General features: G+C 46.6%; 1 protein-coding gene across 1 annotated transcript in view; it reads right to left on the bottom strand.

Moving 5' to 3' along the window:
* SLC7A8 (solute carrier family 7 member 8) overlaps positions 1-26,787 on the bottom strand; it is a gene marked incomplete at its 5' end in the record, with an annotated part of 56,378 nt that overhangs the window by 14,553 nt on the left and 15,038 nt on the right. Inside the window, 2 exons of the mRNA XM_079914209.1 lie at positions 18,879-19,030; positions 20,085-20,289. Coding sequence (XP_079770335.1) covers positions 18,879-19,030; positions 20,085-20,289 — 357 coding nt within the window. The remainder of the gene's footprint in view (positions 1-18,878; positions 19,031-20,084; positions 20,290-26,787) is intronic.

The following is a 26,787-nucleotide window of genomic DNA, read 5'->3' as shown; positions in this document are numbered from 1 at the left end:
CTGCATCCTTGCCAGCATTTGGTATTATCAGCTTCAAAAGTCTGAGCATTCTAGGGACTTGCTTGGTGGTCCAGTAGGTAAGACTCCACGCTCCCAATGCAGGGGACCCAGGTTCAACCCCTGGTCGGGGAACTAGATCCCGCATGCATGCTGCAACTAAGAAGCCCACATGCCGCAACTAAGACCCAGTACAGACAAAATAAAATAAATAAATAAAAGATGTGATACATATATAAAATGGAATATTAAACAAAAAAAAAGCTTGACCATTCTAAAGGATGTGTAGTGGTATTTCACTGAGGTTTTGGTTTGCATTTCCCTAGAGACTAATGCTGTTGAGCATGTTTTCATGGGCTTATTTGCCACCATCCCTATATCTTCTTTGGTGGCATGGAGGGCTTGGAGTCACAGGGCTCCCACGGAGACGCCAACAACATGGAACCTCCAAGGGCTGGCGGAGAGCTCAGAGGCTGAGCTGTAGGACAGTTGTACTGCCACACTCCTTAAGCAACTTATGGGAGACCGGGGGCTGTGGGAACCCAGCTTCCTGGTGGTTATGAAGTACTTGAGAATGTGGGAAAAAAATTAAAATCCTCTTGCTTCCCTTTCCCCTGAAACAGTGACCAGGACGCCCCCTAGTCCTCCAAGGGTACAAGCCATACATGTAAACGCACAAGACTCTCTCTCTTCTCGAGCCTCTAATCAGGCCTCTGATTTCACTGGAACAGCTGATCAAGTTATATCATTACCTTATCCTGAAACTGTGCTTTTTCTTTTCAAGTACTTTCCAACCTTACTTGATTCTGAGAACATTTCTGCAGGGTAAGGACCTGACATTATTATCCATCTGTAACCTTCCTCCCTGAGCTGTTTCTACCTGGCAAGCTCCTCAGCTTTCCAGATCCAGCTCAAATGTCACCTGATCCGTGAGTCTTTATTATTTTATTTATTCCTGACAAGGTGCCTGTCAGGTAAGATGTATCAGCCGCATTTTGTAGGCAAGGAACAAAGTTCGCCCCTCCTTTCTACTCCCAGACCACCTTGTTAATAAGGTTGGCACTTATTTCTTTGTATTACAATTATCTGTTTCTTTTTCTCTGTCTCCTTGTAGACTAGGAGGGTGGGACTGTGACTTTTTCATATTTTTAACCCCAGGGCATATCACGGTAGTGCCTGCAAATAGTAGGTGCTCAACAAATACTTAATACTTGAAAAAGAAAATGCCACAATTCATCAGTCCTCCAATCTCATCTCAGTCTACACATTCTAAGACGCATACCAATCTCCCCAGCTCCCCAGGAAACTCCTCAGTTGGTTTCACAGAGTCAAAAGAGCAGCAGGAAGCATAACTTCAAGGGTAGGGACTCTTGACTCCTAGTGGAGGAGCTTTTATCCAAGACGGTGTCATAGAAGGAGAACCAAAACATGTTGTCAGAGGAAGGATTTCATATGCCTGAACGGGGAGAACATTTTGTAAATGTTCTGTATGGACCGAGATGTCCTGATAAATACACACTGGGTTTATCTTGCTCAATTCAATAAGGATTTCAGGATCACATGCCTGGTAACAATTCAACCTAAATCACTCCAAGCAACTGGGCCTGTAATCTCAATTTCTCTCTAGGGCCTCTGGGTACAAGGCCAGGCCCCTGGGACCCAGAAGTTCAAACAGATACAAACAATAATGACTAAAGGATACAGGAGACTGATCTATGAAAGGAAGATTAGGAAACAACACCCTTGTGGCTCGAGGATAGGTAAGGATTACAGAATAAGGACCCAGATCACGATCTCATCATGCAGAGAAGAAAACCATCCTCACCAAGGGGAGGAGAGGGCAAGGGCGGGGAGGAGGAATGTGGTCGCCTTCCCATGTGCTGGCATAGAAAACACAATGGGACCTTATCCAGGCGGCCAGAGAGACTTCTCCACAGTGTTCCTGGGGGGATCGAGATGTTTGAGGAAGGGACAATTTGTCAAATTAACTTACTGTGGGTGTCTTCTGTCCTGCCCGAGCCTATATACACACAAGAACCCAGCCTTTGACTAATCTTTGACCTTTAGCCTTTTCGGGGATCTTTCAGACATAAAAGAGATATCCTGAGACTAGGGCGGAGGAGACAGGCTGCCTGTGACACTTATCACCTTGGACAACGGCTGCAGGCCCCGTCTGACCCTTTGCCCTGCAGTTGGGCGATCACAGCATGTGACGAGGGGTAAGAGGGTACTTTCAGTCTCCTGGTACCACAGGATAGCGTCCCTCACAGCAGGCTGAAACCCGAGCCTCCATCCGGAGAGGAAAGGTCAGTGAGTGAAGGCAACACTTGCCAAGCCCCTGCCCTGCTCAGGCGTCCTGCCTCTGTCTGTCTGTACCCAGCGCCCCTTCTGTTGCTGAGGGCTATGTCCCCACCCTCTTCCCAGCCAGATCTTGAGTTCTGCATGCTTGGGATACAGTGACCTCAGGGAAGCCACATGTAGATGGGGATCAGTGGCCACTGCAGTTTGAGATGTGAGGGTTTTCATCCAACCATCCATCCATCCAACCACCATCTATGAAGAGCCTACAAGTGCTAGACACTCTGGTGCGGGGAGTTATAAATAAGACACAAGTCCCTTCCTGTTCTCAGGAAGCTGACGCTGTAAGAGGGGAGATGGATGAGCTAAAACATGATCACAAAGCAATTTGGTGACAGTACAGCTCTTCACAGAAGCTGGCAGGCATCTGTGAGGAGCCCCTAGCCCAGCCCAGGGAAATCAGAGATGCTTCTTGTAGGTGGGGAAGACCCTAGCAATACAGAGGATTTTATAATTTGGGGCTAGCTGGACAAAATAAACAAGAAGGCATAAGACTCTGGTTCTTGTCCATTGTAATCTGGCCATGGGGGTGGTACAGCCCCACGGAATACCAGCCTTCTGTGTATTTCTTGGGCGTTTTCTCCTCTCTTTTTCCTTTTTTCTTTCTGTTTCCTGGTTTTAAAAAAAAGCTGGCGGGGGTGGTGGTGAAAAGTCTCATCTTCTCATCAAGAAGATGAGACTTCAAGAAGATGCTGAAGTCAGGGGTTGGTTACTTAAATCTGCCCAGTTTGAAAAGCTTATTGTCAACGTAAATGGGAGGGAGACAAAAAAATGAGGCAGGCAGGAGTGGGGGACTCAGAACTCAGAAATCTCGTACCCTGCCCAGAGCCCAGGGCCTAGCAACCTCCAAGTAGGAGAGGTGGGCTCAACGCTCTCTGCCCTGGAAAGGCTGCAGAACTGGCAGAGATGCAGAGTCCTTGTCTGAGCCATGACAGTGCAGATCCTGTGGCTGACCTGGAACGTGTCCACGGTGGAGAGGGTGGGGAAGCTCCCGCTCTCTAAGAGAGGGCACCCTTCACCCCAGGTCAGCTCTGATCCCTGGGGAGTCATGAAGCCTCTCCTTCACTTCTCCCTCTGACAATGACACCAGAACTCATGGGACCTGTGGTAGGCAGAATAATCGCCACCCCAAAGATGTCAACATCCTAATCCTGTGAATGTTACCTCACAAAAGGAAGTTCACAAATGTGATTAAGGATCTTCAGGTGGGGAGGTTATCCTGGATTATCTGAGCGGGCCCAGTGTCATCACAAGAATCCTTATAACAGGGAGACAGGAAGGTCAGAGTTACACAGGAAATGTGATGATGGAAAACAGAAGTCAGAAAAGAGAGAAAGATTTGAGCGCTCGCTTCAGCAGCGCATATACTAAAATTGGAATGATACAGAGAAGATTAACATGGCCCCTGCGCAAGGATGACACGCAAACTCGTGAAGCGTTCCATAAGTTTACAGAAAACAAATTTATGGTTACCACAGGGGAAGGGGAGGAAGACGGATAAATTAGGAGTTTGGGATTAACATATACACACTACTATATATAAAATAAACAATAAGGTCCTACTGTATAGCACAGGGAACTGTATTCAATACCTTTTTTACAATATCTTGTAATAAACTATAATGGAAAAGAATCAGAAAAAGTATCCACATAACTGAATCACTTTGCTATACACCAGAAACTAACACAACATTGTAAATGAACTATACTTCAATTAAAAAAGAGAGAGAGAGAGAGGGAGAGATTTGAAGATGCTATGCTGCTGGCTCTGAAGATGGAAACAGGGGCCATGAGCCTAAGAATACAGAGGGCCTCTAGAAGCTGGGAAATGCAAGGATACAAGCAAAGGAGAGCCTCCAGAAGGGACACAGCCTTGTTGACACCTTGAGTTTAGGACTTCTGACCTCCAGAACTGTAAGGTGATAAATCTGTGTAGTTTTTTTGTTTTTTAAAAATAAATTTATCCATTTATTTATTTATTTTTGGCTGCATTGGGTCTTCGTTGTTGAGCGTGGGCTTTCTCTAGTTGTGGCGAGCTGGGGCTACTCTTTGATGCAGCGGTGCACGGGCTTCTCATTGTGGTGGCTTCTCTTGTTGCAGACCACAGGCTCTAGGCACGCGGGCTTCAGTAGTTGTGGCACGCGGTCTCAGTAGTTGTGGCTCATGGGCTCTAGAGCGCAGGCTCAGTAGTTGTGGCTCACAGGCTTAGTTGTTCCATGGCATGTGGGATCTTCCCAGACCAGGGATCGAACCCGTGTCTCCTGCATTGGCAGGCAGATTCTTAACCACTGCGCCACCGGGGAAGTCCCAATTTGTGAGGTTTTAAGCCATTACGTTTATGGTAATTTGTTACAGCAGCAATAGGAAACAAATACAGGGCCAGACACCACACAGAAAGACCAGAAAGCAGGGGGCATACCCTTCAAGAGGAAAGTTTTTTAAAAGAAACCAGGCAGGGACTTCCCTGGTGGCGCAGTGACTGAGAATCTGCCTGCCAATGCAGGGTACATGGGTGCGAGCCCTGGTCCAGGAAGATCCCACATGCCGCAAAGCAACTAAGCCCGTGTGCCACAACTACTGAGTCCACGTGCCACAACTACTGAAGCCCGCACGCCTAGAGCCTGTGCTCCGCAACAAGAGAAGCCACCGCAATGAGAAGCCTGCACACCACAACGAAGAGTAGCCCCCGCTCGCTGCAACTAGAGAAAGCCCACGCGCAGCAACGAAGACCTAATGCAGCCAAAAATAAGTAAATAAATAAAATAAATTTATTAAAAAAAAAAATGGCAACCAGGGAGCACACACCGGGACCCCAAAGGAGTGTGTGTCACAGGCCTTGCAGGACACCAAGTGGAGGGAAGGAGGGAGGAGCTCTAAGAGCGGGCAGCGAAAGTGAGGTCACCAATGTGCTGACCTGGTTGGCGAATTTCCACATCACATGCACCACATGACAGCATCCCAGCTCTTCCACACACCCAGATCCTATGGCTAGAGAGTCAGTGCCTCCTATTCCTCCCCTCGGTAACTCAATACAGTAGTAAACAGGCATGCCCTAGGGTAACTGTAGCTGTGCCTTTCCTCTCAGAAAAATTCAGGGCAAAAGACTCCCCATACCCCTCCTTCAACTAATCCCAGCTTCTCCTCCTGTCTCCTCCATAGTCCATACAACTTCAGGCCCACGTATGCAACCCAGATGCACAGACACCCAGAGGCCCAAGAGTTACAAACCTCTTGCGAGGCAGGTGGAGTGCCGCAATGTTCACAGACACGAGTCCTTTGTTCTCTGCCCCCAGAGTTTTGTTGGTCTCCTAACTTTACAGACCAGAGGCTACAATCAAAGGTCATAAAAAGATATGATGATGGAAAGCCAAGAGATGAACAAACTCAGGAGTCCAGAGTCTGAGTTCATTCCTCCCAGCAGAGGGTAAAGAGTGGCCCCACTGTGTGCAATCTTGTCGTGGATGACGCCCAGCGCTCTGCGGCTTCCCCAGGTGGAGTTCACCCCACGGAGTGAGGCACACGAGCTCCAAGGATTACGAATATTGGAAGGGAAGAGTAGGAACAACATTTGGGGGGAAATTTTACCTTAAATTAATACATTAAAGACTATCGGTAGAAGAGGCAATTGAAAATCAGTCTCTAGTCCATTTTGAAACAGAACATCAGTGAGTCATTAGCATAAATAAATAAATCTTCCTTCAGAAAATTTTAAGGATGGATTAGGGGATTGTGGGGTTGGTCTTAAGTCCCTACAACCTTCACAGAACCAGGGCTGTGACTTTATCACTCTTTCCCTCACCTCTACCCAGCAACACCTGGCGGGTGGAGGACCACGTGGGTTTCTGGTGCCTTTTTCAAGTGCACAGCAAGCAAGTAGAGCTCAGAGCAGCTTGTATACGGAGTGAAGTGGTAACGGTGCAGGTGGGGTTGAGCAAATCGGAAGGATGGAAGCAGAGATGGCTCCCTCGGAGGGACCTGGCAGCCTGGGCGGACTAAGAATCAGACAACTTAGAACCTGAAGAACCCAATGGCCATGATGCCCTTCCCGGCATGGTCACTTACTCTCTGGACAAGCCAGTAAAACTCTTTGAACCTCCCCTCCCTCTCTGTAAAATGGAAGTGTGGTCCATTTTAATCCCACGAGGATGCTCTGTAACCTGTGTACCGCTGTATAGAATGTTAAGTGGTTATTTTTATTGTTCATACGCTAAGAAACTATAACTCGAAAAGAGGCCACGACTTGCTCAGGATAATGCTGACGACTGGCAGCAAAGCAGAGTGGATGGTAAAGGGGGCGATTTGGAGGGTCTCAGAGACGCCGTATCACACATCAGGACCTATCTTGCACTGTTGCATTGCTTCTCCCTTCTTGCTTCCTCCTCTATCCCTGACCCTTTGCTTCAATTTCTTACCTGTTTCAGCCTTTTTCTTGGGAGGGTACTCATCCACAAATTACCTGCTCTGGGGTCCTTCAACCCAAACTGTCTGAAAGTGTGGGCACAAAGGTGGATCAGGGGACTATGGGGCTGGTAAGCATAAGCCCGAGCCACTGAACCAGGAGCCCTGATGTTCAAGCTTGTCCCTGTGCCTTGGTCTCCACAAGAAAGTTGTACCACCCATTCTGCAGGATGGAATGCCCTACAGAAAGCAAGGAATGCTGTTGTTGCTGCGCCTGCTCTACCCATCAGGCCCAGAGAAGAATGAAACTTCCCTATTCTTCTGCAGCCAATAGTGCACACAGCCATTAACAACACTCTGCTGGCCAGGGTGATCTTGAGGTCCTGTATCTGCCTGGCACACAGTAGGTGCTAACGCTTACTGAATAGAGGATGGATAGATGAACAAATCTAGTCAGAAAATACCAAGTGTGCACAGGAGCCATTGTTCTTCCCTAGCGAGTAAATATCAGGGTTTTTACATCGTGGGACAGCCCCATGAAGTGGGGAGGGCAAGTACCGGTGATGCTAGACAGAGTTGGGGGCAGGGTACATATCATGGCTTCTTCTCCTTCCCCCGAGAGAGCTCACAAAGCACAGGCTATCCCTCAGTGACCACTGGATGACCGTCTTCAGGTCCTCCCTTGCTTCTGGACACAAGACTTTGGCTGAGTTGGGCTGGCAAAGGGTCGTTTTGTGTCTTCATCAGAGGGCCAATGAACACTTTCCCACGTGGGTCCCCAAACCAAACTCTCTCTTTTTGCCAAGCCAGCTTCTGCTCCATGAACCACACTGGTCTGGTCTGATGGGTGAAAGTCAGGAAGGGGCCATTTGGATAGGGGGCTGGATTGTTATTTATTTATTTTTGGTTGTGTTGGGTCTTTGTTGCTGGGCACGGGCTTTCTCTAGTTGCAGTGAGCAGGGGCTACTCTTTGTTGCAGTGCGCGGGCTTCTCATTGTGGTGGCTTCTCGTTGCGGAGCATGGGCTCTAGGAGCAGGGGCTTCAGTAGTTGTGGCATGCAGGCTCAGACGTTGTGGCTCACAGGCTCTAGAGCGCAGGCTCAGTAGTTGTAGTGCACGGGCTTAGTTGCTCTGCAGCATGTGGGATCTTCCCGGACCAGGGCTCAAACCCATTGGCAGGCGGATTTTTAACCACTGCACCACCAGGGAAGCCCAGGGGGCTGGACTGATTATTATAAGAACAATCAGTTATAAGAACTGATTGTTATAAGTGCTGATTAGAATGACCTGGTTGGGGCTCATTTGCAGACAGCTCTTGGTACTGGAGGGAGAGGTCTGCACCCTACTACCCAGAGGCACATTTCCAGCCTCATGGGCAGTCAGAGAGACCCAGAATCTCATCTTATATGTGAGTGAAGTAAGACCCCTGCTATTAGTGTCAAAGACAGGACTGCCCCCCTTGGGCCCCCTGCCCGCCCCCCCACCACCAATTCCCAGTTGCTTATTCTGCCACTACACCAGCCTTTCTTGTATCATATGCACATCACCCTTCTTTCCCTTCTCTCATTCCCACATCCTCTCTCTCCCTTGCTCCTGTCAGTGGTACCTATGGTCACTGCTGACAGTGCCACTAGGGGCTCTGAGTCTGTCACCTGAAGATGCTGGCCAGATTGCTTTCTGGGCAGCAGGAAGTAAGATGCCAGTGTGAAAAAGGGGAAGACTAGGATGGCTGCCCCTCAGGATCCAGGAGCGTTTTGCCCATCGCCCCCAGGGTTTTGGAAAATTATTTCCCACAAACAGACTTGCTTTTCTGCCTTGTGTCCCCTCCTCTGGTCCCTTAACAATGTCACCATCAGATTTCCCTCCAACTCCAGGAACTCCATTTGGATTTCTTGGTTGGTATTGCTGGCTCATTCCTAGAAGTAAACTGGAGGCAGATTGGAAAGGCTTGTTTTCCTTTAGCGTTTCCAGAACCAGGGCTTTCTTTGTCTTTTCCGATAAGAGAAAACAGGCGTCAAAATGCCCAGACTTGCCAAAGTCCATAAAGACAGATGGTGAAGAGGAGAGGAAAAGAGTGAGCATGAGAGACAACACGGGGGAGGAAGGAAAAGGAGGAATAATACACACCATTACGAGTGAGAGAGAGCGAGCTTGAGAGGAGCATAATAGAGAGAGAAGGCCAGGACAGAAAAAAGAAAGATGGAATGTATTAAAGCAGATAGCTGCTGAAAGGGAAGCTAGTGATGCCACTTGGTAGAAATCAGAACACCCTGTTCCCCTCCAGAGCTTCAAAATAAGCACCTTTCCGGGATGGAGTTTTCCCCAGCCCTCTGAAGCAGCCATAAATTTCACAAGGGTCACGGGCCAGCCAGAAGCGCTGGTTTATTAGTCTCCCCTTTTGCTGGGGCATGCACTTCTCCGCCCTCTGCCTTGCTCTGGCCAGTTCCCCCTGACTCCCTCCCTCTAGACCTGGAGCAAAAGGGGCGAGGTGATGCCCCTCCGACCAGTCCTCACCCAGCAGCGGGTGAGCTGGCTGCCTGCCTCGGCGGGTGTGGCAGCACTTGGCTCTGTGATAGGCTGGAGCCGGCTCCTTAGAAGGAACTGGGCACGTGTTTCTAATTGTGGAAAAGCTGCTTCCCTTAGCCTGCCTAACCTCAGCCGGTTCCAGATCTAGGAGGTAACCATTGCCGGCTGCCAGAAGGCACTGATAGGCAAAGAAAACACCGGAGCCCCATCTGAGTTCTAAGGCACACAATCCTGAGACTTGGATAAGGTTCCAGTTCTGCCCACACAGGCCAGCCTGAGCTATCTTTCCTCCTCATAGACCTCTGAGAGCCTGGGAGACATTTTTCACGTGGGACCAGGAGCCGAGTTATAAAGTCTCAAGTCTCTGCCTACCCACAACAAAGGCTGGTATTATTGCATGAGTAAATAACTTGACTGGTGAAAGACAAGAAAATCAAAACAAAGCAACAGCAAAGTCAAAGCAGCTCTTCCCTATAAACTAAGCCCTGATTCCAGCTCCTGTATGGTACACAGTGGGGCTTTGAAACAGATCTTACCTACCACACTACAGCAAGTTTTCCCTCCTCCAGCCCTTTTCATCTTGAAGCACTGGCAATATTTTAGAAATCTAAGAAGCGCCTCTAAGGAGAGATGTGCTGAACCTTTGGAAGGGCCTCTCTCCTCCAAGGACAAACAAGCAGCGGAGGAGGGGTGCACAGATGCTCTGCAGCTTCTGGACATCCTGATTCATACAGCTCGACCTGGACACTTCCAGCTAAGCGCCTGCCCATGCTGCTCCACCCCCTTCCCTTCCTGGCTCCCTCTTACCCTTCCTTCTTATCCTGATCCCTCCCTGCCAGTTGTTGGACCTGAAGTTTCTGCTGAATCACCATCCAGTACTTAGTACAGCCAAGAAGCCCGAGCACCCAGCTCAGCAATTTCCAAGAGCTGAGTAATTCTTCAGCATTAGCTAAACATGGCTCCTGAGCTGGGGTGGGGGAGAAGAGAAAAACGGAAGACACAGGGAAAGCAGGGGAGACAGGACACAGCATGCTGTGCTACCTGGGGGAGTCCCCTTTAGTTCCTACTCATTACTTTTCAAGCCCAGGCCGAAAAAATTCCAGCTATCTCATGCCCCAATTCTCAGGGCCAAGAACAGTAACGAGCACATCATGGCCCTTGATAAATGTTTGCTGCATGAACAAAGTGCTGTGATTCTCATTTATATAAGGCTTCCCCGGGGTCCCAATCCCCTTCTGTTCCAGAACAGGCTTTTGAACAGCATCCTGGGGTAACCACCCTGAGGAAGACTTCCAACCAAAGACCTGCTCAGCATCTCAGGGATTTGGAGAGGACGTGGAAGGCAGAAATAGAGAGAAAACATTGTTAACTGCTCACTACAAATGCTGGAGACAGTTAAGTAGAAACGTATTTCATTTGAAACTTAGTTAATTTTGATTTGTAGATCAGCTAGATTTCTCTCTCCTAGTAGTCAATCAGTCGACATGGCCGGCTGATTCTACTTCTAATCCTTTCTTGTTTTTGTCACCTTGTAACTTCGTTTTTATTTTGGGCCACCACCTCTTTGGCCTGGAAAAATGCTTAGCCTGCTGACTCGTCTCCCTGCTTCAAGTGTCACGGTCTTCTTCACTCAAATGTGAACCTAATCATGTTACTCCTCTGCACAAACTCCTTTGGTGGTTCCTTGGATGAAGTCTGCTCTTCTCTGCATGATATGCAGACTCCTTTACGATCTGGCTCCTACTCACCTCTTTTGCCTTATCTCCTGTCTCTCTCCTAGGCCTCACCCACACAAAAGTACTTGCTTTTCTCCAACGAGTCATTTCTTTCTTGACTCCAAGTCTTGCCTATGCTCTTCCCTCTACCTGGCTGTTCTACTGTATGCCCACCTGGAGACTGCCTACTTACCTTTCCAGACTCAGCTCAATCTGGGAACCTTCCCTAGCACTCCTGTCCCAACTCTGAAGCACCTTTCTCTGTGTGGTACATTCTTTTGTCATCACATTATATTGTGATTATTTGTTTGTACACCCATCTTTTCACTAGCCTTTAATCTCTTTCGAGACTCTATAAATAATGCCTCACCTTCACTCAATGTAGGAGCTCAGTATGGTAATTAACTGATGGATTTGCAGTTTCTTTTTTCCTTGGATATCCATTTAAACAGGTGACCCTGATTTGGTCCATCTGCCAGAAACCCAATTGAGTGGATTTTGTATAACTGTACCCAATTCATGGCTGAAATTTTGAAATGGGACTATGGGGTCGCTGTGCCTGTTTGCGTGTTTGTATATGTCTATATACATGTGTTATAGATGTGTGGTATTTTCTACCTCCAAGCGGTATTGCCAAAATTAACTTGTAAAAGAGCTCCATTTAGTTGGCTTAAAGAAAATTAAGCAGAGGGACTTCTCTGGTGGCGCGGTGGTTAAGAATCCGCCTGCCAATGCAGGGGACATGGGTTTGATCCCTCATCTGGGAAGATCCCACATGCTGTGGAGCAACTAAGCCCATGCGCCACAACTACTAAGCCTGTGCTCTAGAGCCCACGAGCCATAACTACGGAAGCCTGTGCGCCCTAGAGCCTGTGCGCCACAACTACTGAGCCCACATGCCACAACTACTGAAGCCCATGCACTCTAGGGCCTGCGTGCCACAACTACTGAGCCCACGTGCTGCAACTACTGAAGCCCGCACGCCTAGGAGCTGAGCTCCGCAACAAGGGAAGCCACCACAATGAGAAGCCCGCACACCGCAACAAAGAGTAGCCCCCGCTTGCCACAACTAGAGAAAGCCCACACGCAGCAACGAACACCCAACGCAGCCAAAAATAAATAAATTAATTAATTAAAAAAAAGAAAAGAAAAATAGCTTGGTATGATGGTTGACTTTGTCTAATGTCTCAGGAAGTTTTCATGGGTAATCTAAACATTAATTGTTGGAAACAAGTAAATTAAATAAATGTAAATGGGATAACAGTTTTTAGGTGAACTCTTTAATAATTATTATGTTTTATGGTATGTCCACTTAAAAATGGTTTCTCAAAATCTTTTAGTAATTTAAAACTTTGGAGTTTTGCTAAGTTAAATGATGGGGATTCACTGAATGTCTAGATCACTTCCAAATAAGATAAAATACTGAAACCTTAACTGCTAAAGAAGTCTAAGTTTACCTACTTCTGTCTTATTACAGAAAAACTAAAGACGTTTATATGTATTAAAAACATGTCATGTACCACACTGGAAAAAAAGCATTATGTTATGAGGAAATGTATGGTTTAGAAATTATGATATGCATTCATAAGTTTGCCAATCAAAAAAATACTGGTATGACAGTTTACAACTGCTTAACAAAGACAAAACAATTATCTTTTTTCTCCCTACCTGATGTCTCTAAAATTTGGAAACTCAGTGAGTATTCTTATTTTCATGGCAATATAGTTATTTGTATAAGTTCAGTACGAATCTGTTCTCCTTATAACATGATACAATTAGAAATATTGGTTATGGGACTTCCCTGGTAGTCCAGTGTGTAAGACCCCGAGCTCCCAACACAGGGGGACTGCATTCGATTCCTGGTTGGGGAACTAGACCCCACATGCATGCCGCAACTAAGAGTCCACATGCTGCAACTAAGGAGTCCACATGCTGTAACTAAGAAGTCCGCATGCCGCAACAAAGATCCCACGTGCTGCAACTAAGACCCAGCACAGCCAAAATAAATAAATATCTTTTTAAAAAAGAAATATTGATTATATTACCAGGGCTTTGACTGGATTGTCATATTTGAGAGAGACATACATAGAATTAGATGTGACCAGACAGCTTTAAAGAACTAAGGTTGACTTCATGGAGCCATAAAGCCCCTTGGAAAAACAACCTGGTACCTTGCCTTCAGGGTTCCCACCAGCTTTACCAGGTGAGTAAGGAAAGTTCCTTCCTTGCAGGCACAAGAACCTCAAGATAATTTTGGAAACCTCAAGGAGAGAAAAATTCACCCAAATTCATAGGTATTACAGGTGAATCTAATGTCATGTCCTCGGTGTGGCTTCCTGGCCTCGAGAGGCAATTAAAAGTTCAATCTGGGGCTTCCCTGGTGGCGCAGTGGTTGAGAGTCCGCCTGCCGATGCAGGGGACATGGATTCGTGCCCCGGTCCGGGAGGATCCCACATGCCGCGGAGCGGCTGGGCCCGTGAGCCATGGCCGCTGAGCCTGCGTCTCCGGAGCCTGTGCTCCGCAATGGGAGAGGCCACAACAGTGAGAGGCCCGCGTACAGCAAAAAAAAAAAAAAAAAAAAAAAAAAAAAGTTCAATCTGGCAATTCCTTATGAACAGTTCCAGCAAAGCATATTTTAAAAGGCCTGGACTTATGTAAATAATCAGGCCAAGTTTAATACAATTAAATTTATTTTACAAACAAATGAGTCTTAATTTGGCCATCTTTGGTAAAGATAAAGGTGATTTTAGAGAGAGAGAAAAAATTATGTTTCAATAGAAACTATAATACACGCTTATGGATATTAGATTCTAATTCTGTTAATCATCTTTGAGGTTTTGTTTTTCTACCTGTAAACTGGACTGGACCCTGAATTCTTCTATTTTCCTCAAATATTTGGCTACAGCTCTCCAAGCCTACATTTTCCATTTTTCTCTCACTTTTGACTTGAAATTATTGAGAACTAAAGCTGTCCTTTTCTTGAAGTCCTACAAACTGTAACTGAACAACCTGATATAAACTTAAGCAAGATCAGCACAATAACCCACGTTTAGACAATCTTTGTGCCTATTGCTTTGTAAGCCACTCAGGAAGTTTACCTGAACACCAGATGACATCACAAGAGATTTCAAACCACAAAAGATGCTTTGAGCCTAACATCTAGAAATCTCAGCTGGCAACTCTCAGGACTCAGACACTGGGTTTATAATTTGCTTCACCCATTAACCTCTATTTTTCTTTGTCTCCACAGAAATGCCTCTTATTAAATACCTGGTTGCTTATACCCTGTGGGCCTAACTTTGAGTGCCCACCTGCATCACCACCTCCTGAAATGAGTAACTGAAGTGACCTATTGTCAGGACGAAGACACTCGTTCGATGAGATATAAAGCAATCTATCAACTCAACTTTTTGACTGTGACAATGCTAGAAGAAGTTTCGAAGGCAAGACTGGAGGGGACCAACATGTGCCTCCCCAAAATGTCTCTGGCATGCAGATTAGTTCAAGTTGAAAACAATCGAGGCCCAAAAGACTCAGGAAGAAATTTTGCCCCTCCCCTCAGCTGCCTAAAAAGAATTTAGATAGAGGACCTGTTCCTGGAGTAGTGCTATCACCAGAGATATCGGCAAAATGTGGGCTGGGTGGTGGGGAGATTAAAGATTAGAGTCCACTCTCTGTCCCATTGTCTCCACAGGGCTCAGCAAACAGTTTTTACCAAACATTTGCTTTTCATTTGCAAGTCAATTACCTTCCTCCCTCCGAAGTCCCAACATTCTCTTTTGTCTTTAGCTGAAGGTGGTATTTAAGGTGAGGGTTTTGACTATTTTGGCGAGTTACTCAGTTTTTCTGGGTCTCTTCTAGGTATAGTTGTTATTAAACTTTTCTTTGATTTTTTCTTGTTAATCTGTCTCACGTCAATTTAATTCTTAGACCAGCCAGAAGAACCTAGAAGGGTAGAGAAAAATTTCTTCCTTCTCAACAATACGTACGAGGCTGATGAGACACGCACAGCACTCTTTGGGGACCAGGGGAGGGCAAGAAGACAACACTGTCCAGGTACCTGTGGTGATAGGCTTAGTGCATGGGAATGAGATGTTTGGGCCTCGAGAATATGAAACCTCAAAGGAAAATGAACTGAGAGTAAGGGATTTAGAAGTTAGGAAGGACTGCTGAACTCTCTGATGTCAAGGGATTAATTTGTAAGAGATCTGCAAAACAACACACACAGGTATCTACCAAATCATCATGCATCATACACCTGGAAATTTCCTGAAGAGGAACTGCAAAGCAATTCAGGGTTAAAAGCAATACCTACAGTGAAATCCTTAACCTTCCAAATCACTCAAGGAAGGAGGAGAAATCTGAAGCCCTGGAAAACTAGCCTCTTCAGAATCATAGCAGAGAGATAGAAAACAAGATAAGAAGCATTTTTTTTTTTTTTTTTTTTTTTTTGCTTGTGAAATGCATGCAGGGTACTCCTTTCTCCTCAGGGCAAGAAAGGAGAAGGAGCTTCTTTTGTACAAGGCATTCTGGAAGAGGGGGACTTGAATGAGAAGAAAAGATTCTAATTCAGATGCTGGATGTGACCCCAGCCCCCAAAGAGAGGAAGGAGGTCGGGAGCTGCCCGAGTGAAAGGTGGCCCAGTCCCCAAGAGAGGGGGGACAAACAGAAGGAAAACCCATAGTTAGGGAGCAGGATATACAAATGGGGGACCCCAGAACACCTGGCACTCCTTCTGTGTCACTGGGACCACTTTGTTTATAACTAGAAACTCAGGTAGTAGCCACAAGATGTGGCTAAAGGATAAAAGTGCAAGCTGCAGAAATAACTTGTCAAAATGTACGTCTAAATACCCAGATGTGTGCGCTGAGAGATGCATTTTACTTAGAATTATTAGGATACCTATCCACTGTTACAAGGGCTCCTGGGCAGGGGAGAGGGGTAAAGATAAGAGGAAGCTTTCCTGGTCAACTGTCTTTATATATTACTTGACTCTTACTTAGAGAATATAGTCACTTACTTATGAAATAAGAAAGGAAGGAAGGAAAGAAGGAAGGAAGGGAGGGAGGGAGGGAGAGAGGAAGGGAGGGGGAGGGGAGAGAGAGAGAGAGAGAGAGAGAGAAAGAAAAGAGAAATACCCAAGCAAATCACAAAAGGAAGGTACCAAAACCAAGTTCTAATCCCTCTCATTCCCCTGCTTCCTAACTCCCTCCTCCCACTAACATACTTGCTCTGGAGAAGGGAGAAAGGCTTTTCATTTAATTAAAATATAAAAGACTTTCTTTTTTTACCGCCTGGTGGCTAGGGATATTTTGCTGACTCAGCAGTGAATAATCAGCTTTGACCTAAATAATAGAATAACTCAAAGTGGCAGCTGCAGTTGCATAAGCTGGAGCCAAATCTGCAGTTCCTTCTCTCTCGCTCTCCTCCCCGCTTCACTCCCTTCAGGCTATGAGAAGGCAAGCCAGTTACAGCAGGTTCTTTCTGCCTCTCCACCCGCATCCGGACATTCCCACCATCACTTCTCATCTGATCTTTTCCAAAACTCTAGAGGGTCTTTGCGCAAGGAGTCACCTACCTAGGCTTGGCGGGTTTGGGGAATGCAAAGGAAGCCGTGGGGTCTTGCCCGGGGAACTCTCCCCTGTGGCCTGGTTTCTCTCCTAGGGGAGGACTGAACAGCCTCAGGGTTCTTGATTTATAGCTGGAGGGTGAGGGTGGCCTGTCGTCTGAGATACTTTAGCAGCATCAGCAGGAAAAAGGAAACTGTGTCTGTGGGCATGAGATGCTGAAACAGCAGTGGCCTGCACTCTGTGGTCCCCCTTCCCACCCCCATTAACCTATCTGATGGCAGAAACAGCCACTCCTCCTGCATTCCCATGCCCCCTTCCCCCTCCTCTCACCTCCTGCAGCTCCAGATCCAGCCAGCAAGCAAGGACCAAGTGACTATCCTCGTGACTACCCTCGGTGACTACACGACAGGATCACGAGGTGCCCAATGCTGTGCTAAGAATACTCTCGTCTTGGGCAATCCTTGCCACGGCACGTACAGCACACGCGAGATCTCAGCCTCATCTCACGAGAGGTGGGCCGGTGACCTGGCCAAGCACTGGCTGCACTTAGAAAGTGGTGCAGAGATGCAGGCTCGGGAAGCCCGGTTCTGGAGCCCACATCCCTCTGCCTCCAGATCCACGAGCAGGCCCAACCGGCACAAGGAGTACGCTCCGAACAAGTATATTGGTTCCACAGTGCCACTTGCCTAGATGATGGGGTCTTATCCGGGGCTGCACACCACTGCCAATGAGGGCACACACCCCTCAGGTCCCACCCCAGCTCCTGGGTGGGCGAGTGACCCCTCCCTCCCCTTCCCACCAGCAGAACAGAAGGAAGTGTCAAGACCTGGGACAGAGTGTGACCAGGATGGTCACTGCCCTCAGCTAGGTGGATGTGTGTTGGAAGGTGTGGGAAGGCAGGGACTGAGCTGACTCTAGAAGTGGAGCCTCTGAAAAAGTCCAAATATTTACTTTAGAAATTAGTTTTTGGCTAAAAGGTACAACATACCCCAATCCATTGAGATCCCTGATTATCAGAGATTAAGTGTTGAGACTTCCTAGAAATACAGGTTGCCAAACTTCTCCATAAAGCCTCTCTAACCTATTCCAGCTCACAGATCTCTTCCCCTTTTCGGAATTTTTACTGCAATTGAATCCTAACCATGAAATCTGTCTATATGGCTTTTCTGCCTAGTTAGACAGAAAACTCATCAAGGGCGGGGACCATGGACATGCTGCTATTTGTGTTCTCCCAACTCACATCTTTACACTCTCCTCCCAGAGAGTTTTGTTTTTGTTTTTTTCTGTTTTTTTTTTTTGCGGTACGCGGGCCTCTCACTGTTGTGGCCTCTCCCGTTGCAGAGCACAGGCTCCCGACGCGCAGGCTCAGCAGCCATGGCTCACGGGTCCAGCCGCTCCGTGGCATGTGGGATCTTCCCGGACCGGGGCACGAACCCGTGTCCCCTGCATCGGCAGGCAGACTCTCAACCACTGCGCCACCAGGGAAGCCCTCCCAGAGAGTTTTAAGATGTGAGCTGGCAGGTTGAGAGGCCAGAAAAGTCTTCCCACGAGAGGTAGGGAGTCTCCAGCGTGGTGTGTGCGCTGGAAAGAGAAGGAATCACCTTGGCTAATTCACTTTCCTGGCTCCGTTTCCTTTTCTGCTCTAGGAAAATTGTAAGACTGGCCCAGCTTGCCTTATGGATTTGTTGTGAGGCTCGGGTCGGATGATACAAGTGAAACTACTTTATATGATGTAAAGAACCCTCCCAGTGAAAATTACTGTGCCTGTGAACAGCTATCGATACTTAAGTTTTGGGGCTTCCCTGGTGGCACAGTGGTTGAGAATCTGCCTGCTAATGCAGGGACACAGGTTCGAGCCCTGGTCCGGGAAGACTCCACATGCTGCGGAGCAACTGGGCCCGTGAGCCACAATTACTGAGCCTGCGCGTCTGGAGCCTGTGCTCCGCAACAGGAGAGGCCGCAACAGTGAGAGGCCCGCGCACCGTGATGAAGAGTGGTCCCTGCTCGCCGCAACTAGAGAAAGCCCTCACACAGAAACGAAGACCCAACACAGCAAAAATAAATAAGTAAATTAATAAACTCCTACCCCCAACATCTTCTTAAAAAAAAAACACTTAAGTTTCTTCTTTTTTTTTTTTAAACACCGGATAATTATTATGTCGAATCCATTTGTCCACAGCATGCAAATTGGAAACTGAAAAGTAACAAGGAAGAAAAAAAAGGTGGGGAGGAAAGAAAGAGGGAGAGGAAGGAGAACCAGAGATGAGGAAGGCTAGAAGACGCCATCCCGGGAGCAAGGCCCAGGTGTCACTTACATAAGCAGATGGCAGCCAGGAGGCGAAGGCCAGACTCTGGGGGGAAGCAGGTGGGGAAGAGCGGCTGCAGCACATAGTTGGAGAAGGTGAGGGCGATGACAGCCTGGTTGGTGGGGTAGATCACCAGCACAGCAATCCATAGCCTCAGGAACCTGGTGGGGGAATGGGACAGCACTTGAGCCAAGACATCAAAAAAGACCCCCGCTCCCATCGCCTGGCAGGGCAGGGATTCAGAAGCCATCAGGGAAGCCCGGGCAAGTCACCGGGCAGTGTTAGGAGAGGCAGGTGGGCTAAAGGGGTGCGGTTCTTTTTTGTTTTCAGGGATGCTAAGGAACCCAGCCACTGCTCAAAGGAGACACCTAGCCCTCTGCAAGGACGGTAAATTGGTTTAACGATGAGCTGTTTCAACTAGTACTGACTGGTCTTGGTGTTCTTTCTCTCTCCCTGCTCCTTTCATCATTTCATCATCTCTTCTCTACCACTCTAGCCCCCAGCATCCACTGGTGGAAAAGAAAATTTGCAACCCCGGAATCTTCACAGTCAGGGCATGCTAAAGGCGTGGCCACTTAAGCAAATGCCAAGGGGAGGCATCGCTGGGGGTTTGTCCTCCACGCCCTTGGGCCCCTTGGTGAGGTTTGAGCTCTTCAGTAACAGGGCTGCAAGGGCTGAGGATATTCAAGATCAGGGTCTGGAATCAGGGATACCGTTATCCTTGGTAACGTGAAAAGTACCCCGTACCTTAGTGGTCACTCTCATTTGTCAGGATAAAAGGGCTTTGTTTTTGTGATGCGCTTTCCCCGCGCATCTCCAGTCAGAGTTGTCACTTAGTTCTACTTGTTCTCACTCATAGAATCTTGCCCACTAAGGTCAACAGAGATTAAGGGAATTCCCTGGCAGTCCAGTGTTAGGACTCCACGCTTTCACTGCCAAGGGCCCAGGTTCGATCCCTGGTCTGGGAACTAAGATCCCACAAGCTTCATGGCGCAGCAAAAAAAAAGAAAAACAGAAAACAAAAAACCCTAAACAGAGATTAAAACGACAGCCTGGTTCCTCTGCCACTCTCAGGGGCATCAAGGGGACACAGGCTGAACTGGCAACCATGACTTAGAGGCAAAAGAGGAATCCCAAGCTCTAGCGCTCTTCAGCATGCTGGAAAGCCCTGGCCTTGGCTTCTGGGACCGCTTGGTCCCCTGCACATCCTCTTACCCAGCCAGTCCTCCGAAGATGTCCTTGACGTAGGAGTAGTCACCTCCAGATTTGGGGATGGTGACCCCGAGCTCAGCATAGCACAGGGCTCCCACAGCTGTGATGAGGCCTGTTATGATCCACACGATGAGAGCGAGGCCCACGGAGCCGGCATTCTCCAGCACACCTTTGGGTGAGACGAAGATTCCGGAGCCAATGATGTTCCCTGCAAGAGGCACCAAGGGTACCAGGGGAGATGGCACAGTCAGTACAGTTGGCAGGACCAGCACCTGCAGGGGTGCTCTCACCTTTGATCTGATGCAGTGCCTTGGGGATGCGCTAATCCCCTCCAGGCAGGTGCGTCTAGCAATAATTCTCCTTAGAAGGAGGGGAAAGAGGAGCAGACACTGGACATGTAGAGACCAGGAACTTGGTCGGGTACTTTACATGCATCATTTAATCCTCAGGACAAGCCTATAGAGTCAGATACCACCTCTCCCATTTTACAGAGGAGGAAACTCAGTCTCAGAGATACCAAGTGCGTCGCCGAAGGCCACACAGTATTAAGTGGTGGTGCAGATTGAACTGACTGGGCTGAACGTAGTCCAGCCAAGGTGGTGACAAAGGCCTTACTTAAGGCTGGCTGGAAATGGAAGGGCTGGAAAAAATGGGCTGTTCTGAGACCTGCTGCCAGTAAGAAAACTTTAAAAATGAGCTGAAGGGTAATGCCTTTGGACAGATTGTGGTCACACCCTGTGTCTGGGGTCTTCAAGACCCATGAGTATGGACAGCACTCCTGGAGGCTGGCCTCTACCCCAGACACACGGCCCCATCCTTGGTGCGGAGCATGAAATAGCCCTATCAGAACAGCCCTGGTAGTTTGGAAGTGGTTTGTCGGGGTGCAATATGTGCAAAGCCTCAGCACCATATTCTTCCAAAGGTCTCTCCCCTCCATTGTCCCATGTGCCCCTCACAACCACCTCATGGAATCAGGAGGAGGAGGAAGTACAGGCATTTCTCTCTATTTTACAAACACAGAGACTAAGACACAGAGGGGTTAAGTGGCTTTCTCCAAATTCCACAGCTACTGGTAGGTAAAACTGGATCTAGAAGTTGGTCTCCTGTTGCTTAATCCAAGGGCTCTTTCCACTAATCCACTTCTGTTCTGTGTGCAAGGGGATGGTCTGCTCCTGAGAGGTGACGCTGGCCCCAGGGACTGAATGTTGGCTACTAGGATGTGTGTGTCGGGCCGGGGAGGAGCAGAAGTGTGGAGGCAGCTCCTGACATGTTCCTTCCTAAGCTTTCCTTTGTTCACTTCTTATGAGTCCAGGGATAGGTGTTTTGAAAGCTCCCTCTTCGTGCCCCACCCTGCCAAACTAATGAGGGCCTGGGGGAAGAAGCAGAGACTAAATAGATCCAGGTGGAAATACAGAGCTGGGGGCCAACTGAGGCCAGTTGGATTTGACAGTGTTCTGAGAACACCTCAAACTCCCACCATCTCTCTTTAGTGGTTTGGGGACCTCCCTGGCAGTCCAGTGGTTAGGACTCTGAGCTTCCACTGCAGGGGGCTCGGGTTCGATCCCTGGTCAGGGAACTAAGATCCTGCATGCTGCACGGCATGGCCAAAAAAAAAGAATGCCCTCTCTCCAGTGGTTTGGAACAAGTTCTGGGCTGAGTAAGATGCAGAGTATACGATTTTATGCTCGAATTTCAAAAACTGACTTTCGGATCTCAACTACAACTCAACCTCAATCCAGTCCTGAAACTTTCACTTCTAAACCAAAATTCAGTCAAAGGGGAAGAGAAGAGAATATTCACATCCTAAAAGCAGTAATATTTCATTCTTTCGGGACGTAGAATATGCTGCCCCTTTTCAAACTAAAAAATTGCTGCGTGAGATGAGTAATGAGAGAGGGAAGGGCCCAGGAGGATCAAAAGAACAGCCAAGCGGTGAGACTGAAGTACAAAATCGGAGGGCCTGGGGCTACAGCTAGATTCCGATGGGAAGGAGGCACATTTATGTCTCCAACAGGCCTTCTTTCCCCTAGTGCTAACTCTATCCCAATAGAACAGGGCTGCATATAGAAGTGAAGCTAAAAGAAACAATCCCTCACGTTCAAGTCTGTGATCTAAACATCAGGCAAAGAGAGACAGAAAAATGAGATCCCAGGTGCTACCAGTTCTTAAAGGCTTTTCCTTTTTTTGGTATTTTTATTTAAAGTCCTAGGCTTGGAATGAGAGGACACCTTTCAGCCCTCCTCTGTCCTCAACCTGTCCCCATGTGTGCTGTGCATGGATGTTGGGTCAGTGGGGACTAAAAGGGCCTCCTGGTAGCATCCCGGGACTCAGGACACAGTCACCCTGTCAACGGACCCTTCATCTGCCACACTAAATGTGAGATGGGATTGCTGATAGTGCTGAAAGGTAATAGTAAACTCCTTGCCTGGCAGGAATTTATCAGAAGAGTCATCTGTAGGGCATTTTAAAGCCAGACGAGAAGGGGGCAATAGAAGCTTATAAAACTAGCTCAAGGGGTTAGAAAAACAATCAATATGGGAGAAAAACAAGGTTTTGGCTTTGGTCTTTAAGGTGCCGAAAGGGTGGTGGGGAGATAGCTAGGCAGTTCTCAGAACCAGGAATGGCTGCTGCCACAGGGAAAAGGGCGGTGAATGTACTGAAAAGATTCCATCTTCTCAGGAATGAGGAGTGTCAAAGTTCCACTAAGGTTCTTAAGAAAACACCGCAGTGGAGACGAGTGAGCACTTCAGTTCTCCTGCTTTCGTTCTGACATTTCCACAGTATGTGCCCCTCCCCATCACCGCAGGTGGAGGGTGGGAGGTGCAAGACCAACAGCCCTTTTCGAGGGTCTGACTACTTCCTGTCTCCACTGATTCTTGGATAATGTGTCCTTCCATGGAGCTGCCGTAGTAGATGGTGAGGGCTGGCACTGGGACAAGAGTTCTCGTTTTATAAAACTTGAGCTCTCCCCAACAACAATCTTCATTTTGACCAATTAAAATGACGAAGATAAAAGTGGAAAAAAAAATTGAATTATGCTAACCAAAACTGAGCACTACGGGATGGGAAGGAGAGGAATGCCTTGCCCTGATTCTAGGAAGCCGCTACCTAGAAAACCAGAATCAGATGTCTCCTCCCCCTTAGCAGCCTCTAGAATTTCTACAGGGGGAGGAATGTCACTCAGAGCACAGCTATGTACTGGAGCCCAAAGAATATTCACATTACATTTACTTAAAAGTGATGCTGGGACTTCCCTGGTGGCGCAGTGGTTAAGAACCCTCCTGCCAATGCAGGGAACACGGGATCGAGCCCTGGTCTGGGAAGATCCCACATGCTGCGGAGCAACTAAGCTTGTGTACCACAACTACTGAGCCCCCATGCCACAACTACTGAAGCCCATGCACCTAGAGCCCATTCTCCGCAATAAGAGAAGCTACTGCAGTGAGAAGCCCGCGCACCACAACAAAGAGTAGCCCTTGCTCACCTCAACTAGAGAAAGCCCGTGTGCAGCAACAAAGAGCCAACACAGCCAAAAATAAATAAATAAACAAACAAATAAATAAATAAATTAGACTACAATTCTGCAGCCTGTGGAAGGAAAACCACATTCACAGAAAGACAGACAAAATGAAAAGGCAGAGGACTTTGTACCAGATGAAGGAACAAGATAAAACCCCAGAAAAACAACTAAATGAAGTGGAGATAGGCAACCTTCCAGAAAAAGAATTCAGAATAATGATAGTGAAGATGATCCAGGACCTCGGAAAAAGAACAGAGGCAAAGATCGAGAAGACGCAAGATATGCTTAACAAAGACCTGGAAAAATTAAAGAACAAACACCTAGAAGAATTAAATAACAAACAGACATGAACAATACAATAACTGAAATGAAAAATACACTAGAAGGAATCAATAGCAGAATAACTGAGGCAGAAGAACGGATAAGTGACCTGGAAGACAGAATGGTGGAATTCACTGCCATGGAACAGAATAAAGAAAAAAGAATGAAAAGAAATGAAGATAGCCTAAGAGACCTCTGGGACAATATTAAACATAACAACATTCACCTTATAGGGGTCCCAGAAGGAGAAGAGAGAGAGAAAGGACCCAAGGAAATATTTGAAGAGATTATAGTTGAAAACTTCCCTAACATGGGAAGGGAAATAGCCACCCAAGTCCAGGAAGTGCAGAGAATCCCAGGCAGGATAAACCCAAGGAGAAACATGCTGAGACACATAGTAATCAAACTGACAAAGATTAAAGACAAAGAAAAATTACTGAAAGCAACAAGGGAAAAATGACAAATAACATACAAGGGAACTCCCATAAGGTTAACAGCTGATTTCTCAGCAGAAACTCTATAAGAAAGAAGGGAGTGGCACAATATATTTAAAGTGATGAAAGGGAAGAACCTACAACCAAGATTACTCTACCCGGCAAGGATCTCTTTCAGATTCGATGGAGAAATCAAAAGCTTTACGGACAAGCAAAAGCCAGAGAATTCAGCACTGCCAGACCAGCTCTATAACAAATGCTAAAGGAACTTCTCTAAGTGGGAAACACAAGAGAAGAAAAGGACCTACAGAAACAAACCCATAACAATAAAGAAAATGGTAATAGGAACATACATATCGATAATTACCTAAAACATGAATGGATTAAATGCTCCAACCAAAAGACACAGGCTTGCTGAATGGATACAGAAACAAGACCCATATATATGCTGTCTACAAGAGACCCACTTCAGACCTAGGGACACATACAGACTGAAAGTGAGGGGATGGAAAAAGATATTCCATGCAAATGGAAGTCAAAAGAAAGCTGGAGTAGCAATACTCATATCAGATAAAATAGACTTTAAAATAAAGAATGTTACAAGAGACAAGGAAGGACACTACTTAATGATCAAGGGATCAATCCAAGAAGAATATATAACAATGAAAAATATATACGTACCCAACATAGGAGCACCCCAATACATAAGGCAAATGCTAACAGCTATAAAAGAGGAAATCGAGAGTAACACAATAATAGTGGAGGACTTTAACACCTCACTTACACCAATGGACAGATCATCCAGACAGAAAATTAATAAGGAAACACAAGCTTTAAATGACACAATAGACCAGATAGATTTAATTGATATTTATAGGACATTCCATCCAAAAACAGCAGATTATACTTTCTTCTCAAGTGCACACGGAACATTCTCCAGGATAGATCACATCTTGGGTCACAAATCAAGCCTCGGTAAATTTAAGAAAACTGAAATCATATCGAGCATCTTTCCTGACCACAACGCTATGAGATTAGAAATCAATTACAGGGAAAAAAACGTAAAAAACACAAACACATGGAGGCTAAATAATACATTACTAAATAACCAAGAGATCACTGAAGAAATCAAAGAGGAAATCAAAAAATACCTAGAGACAAATGACAATGAAAATACGATGATCCAAAACCTATGGGATGCAGCAAAAGCAGTTCTAAGAGGGAAGTTTATAGCAATACAAGCCTACCTCAAGAAACAAGAAAAATCTCAGATAAACAATCTAAACTTACACCTAAAAGAAGTAGAGATAGAAGAACAAACAAAGCCCAAAGTTAGTAGAAGGAAAGAAATCATACAGATCAGAGAAGAAATAAATGAAACAAAGAAAACAATAGCAAAGATCAATAAAACTAAAAGCTGGTTCTTTGAGAAGATAAATAAAATTGATAAACCTTTAGCCAGACTCATCAAGAAAAAGGGGGAGAGGACACAAATCAATAAAATTAGAAATGAAAAAGGAGAAGTTACAACAGACATTTCAGGAATACAAAGCATCCTAAGAGACTACTACAAGCAACGCTATGCCAATAAAATGGACAACCTGGAAGAAATGGACAAATTCTTAGAAAGGTATAACCTTCCAAGACTGAACTAGGAAGAAATAGAAAATATGAACAGACTAATCACAAGTAATGAAATTAAAACTGTGATTAAAAATCTTCCAACAAACAAAAGTCCAGGAACAGATGGCTTCACAGGGGAATTTTCTCAAACATTTAGAGAAGAGCTAACACCCATCCTTCTCAAACTCTTCCAAAAAATTGCAGAGGAGACTTCCCTGGTGGCACAGTGGTTAAAAATCTGCCTGCCAATGCAGGGGACATGGGTTCGAGCCTTGGTCCGGGAAGATCCCACATGCCATGGAGCAACTAAGCCCGTGTGCCACAACTGCCGAGCCTGTGCTCTAGAGCCCGCGAGCCACAAGTACTGAAGCCCATGTGCCTAGAGCCCATGCACTGCAACAAGAGAAGCCACCGCAACGAGAAGCCCACTCACCACAACGAAGAATAGCCCCTGCTCACCGCACTAGAGAAAGCGTGCACGCAGCAATGAAGACCCAATGCAGCCAAATCAAAAAAAAAAAAAAAATTGCAGAGGAAGGAACACTCCCAAACTCATTCTATGAGGCCACCATCACCCTCATACAAAAACCAGACAAAGACAGTACAAAAAAAGAAAATTACAGACCCATATCACTGATGAACATAGATGCAAAAATCCTCAAAAAAATACTAGCAAACAGAATCCAACAACAAATTAAAGGATCATACACCATGATCAAGTGGGATTTATCCCAGGGATGCAAGGATTCTTCAATATATGCAAATCAATCAATGTGATACACCATATTAATAAATTGAAGAATAAAAA

The sequence above is a fragment of the Stenella coeruleoalba genome (assembly GCF_951394435.1).
Source record: "Stenella coeruleoalba genome assembly, chromosome: 2".
In the NCBI taxonomy this organism is placed as follows: domain Eukaryota; kingdom Metazoa; phylum Chordata; class Mammalia; order Artiodactyla; family Delphinidae; genus Stenella; species Stenella coeruleoalba.
The sequence above is the reverse complement of the archived record's forward strand: the minus strand, read 5'-3'. Positions and strand labels throughout refer to the sequence as shown.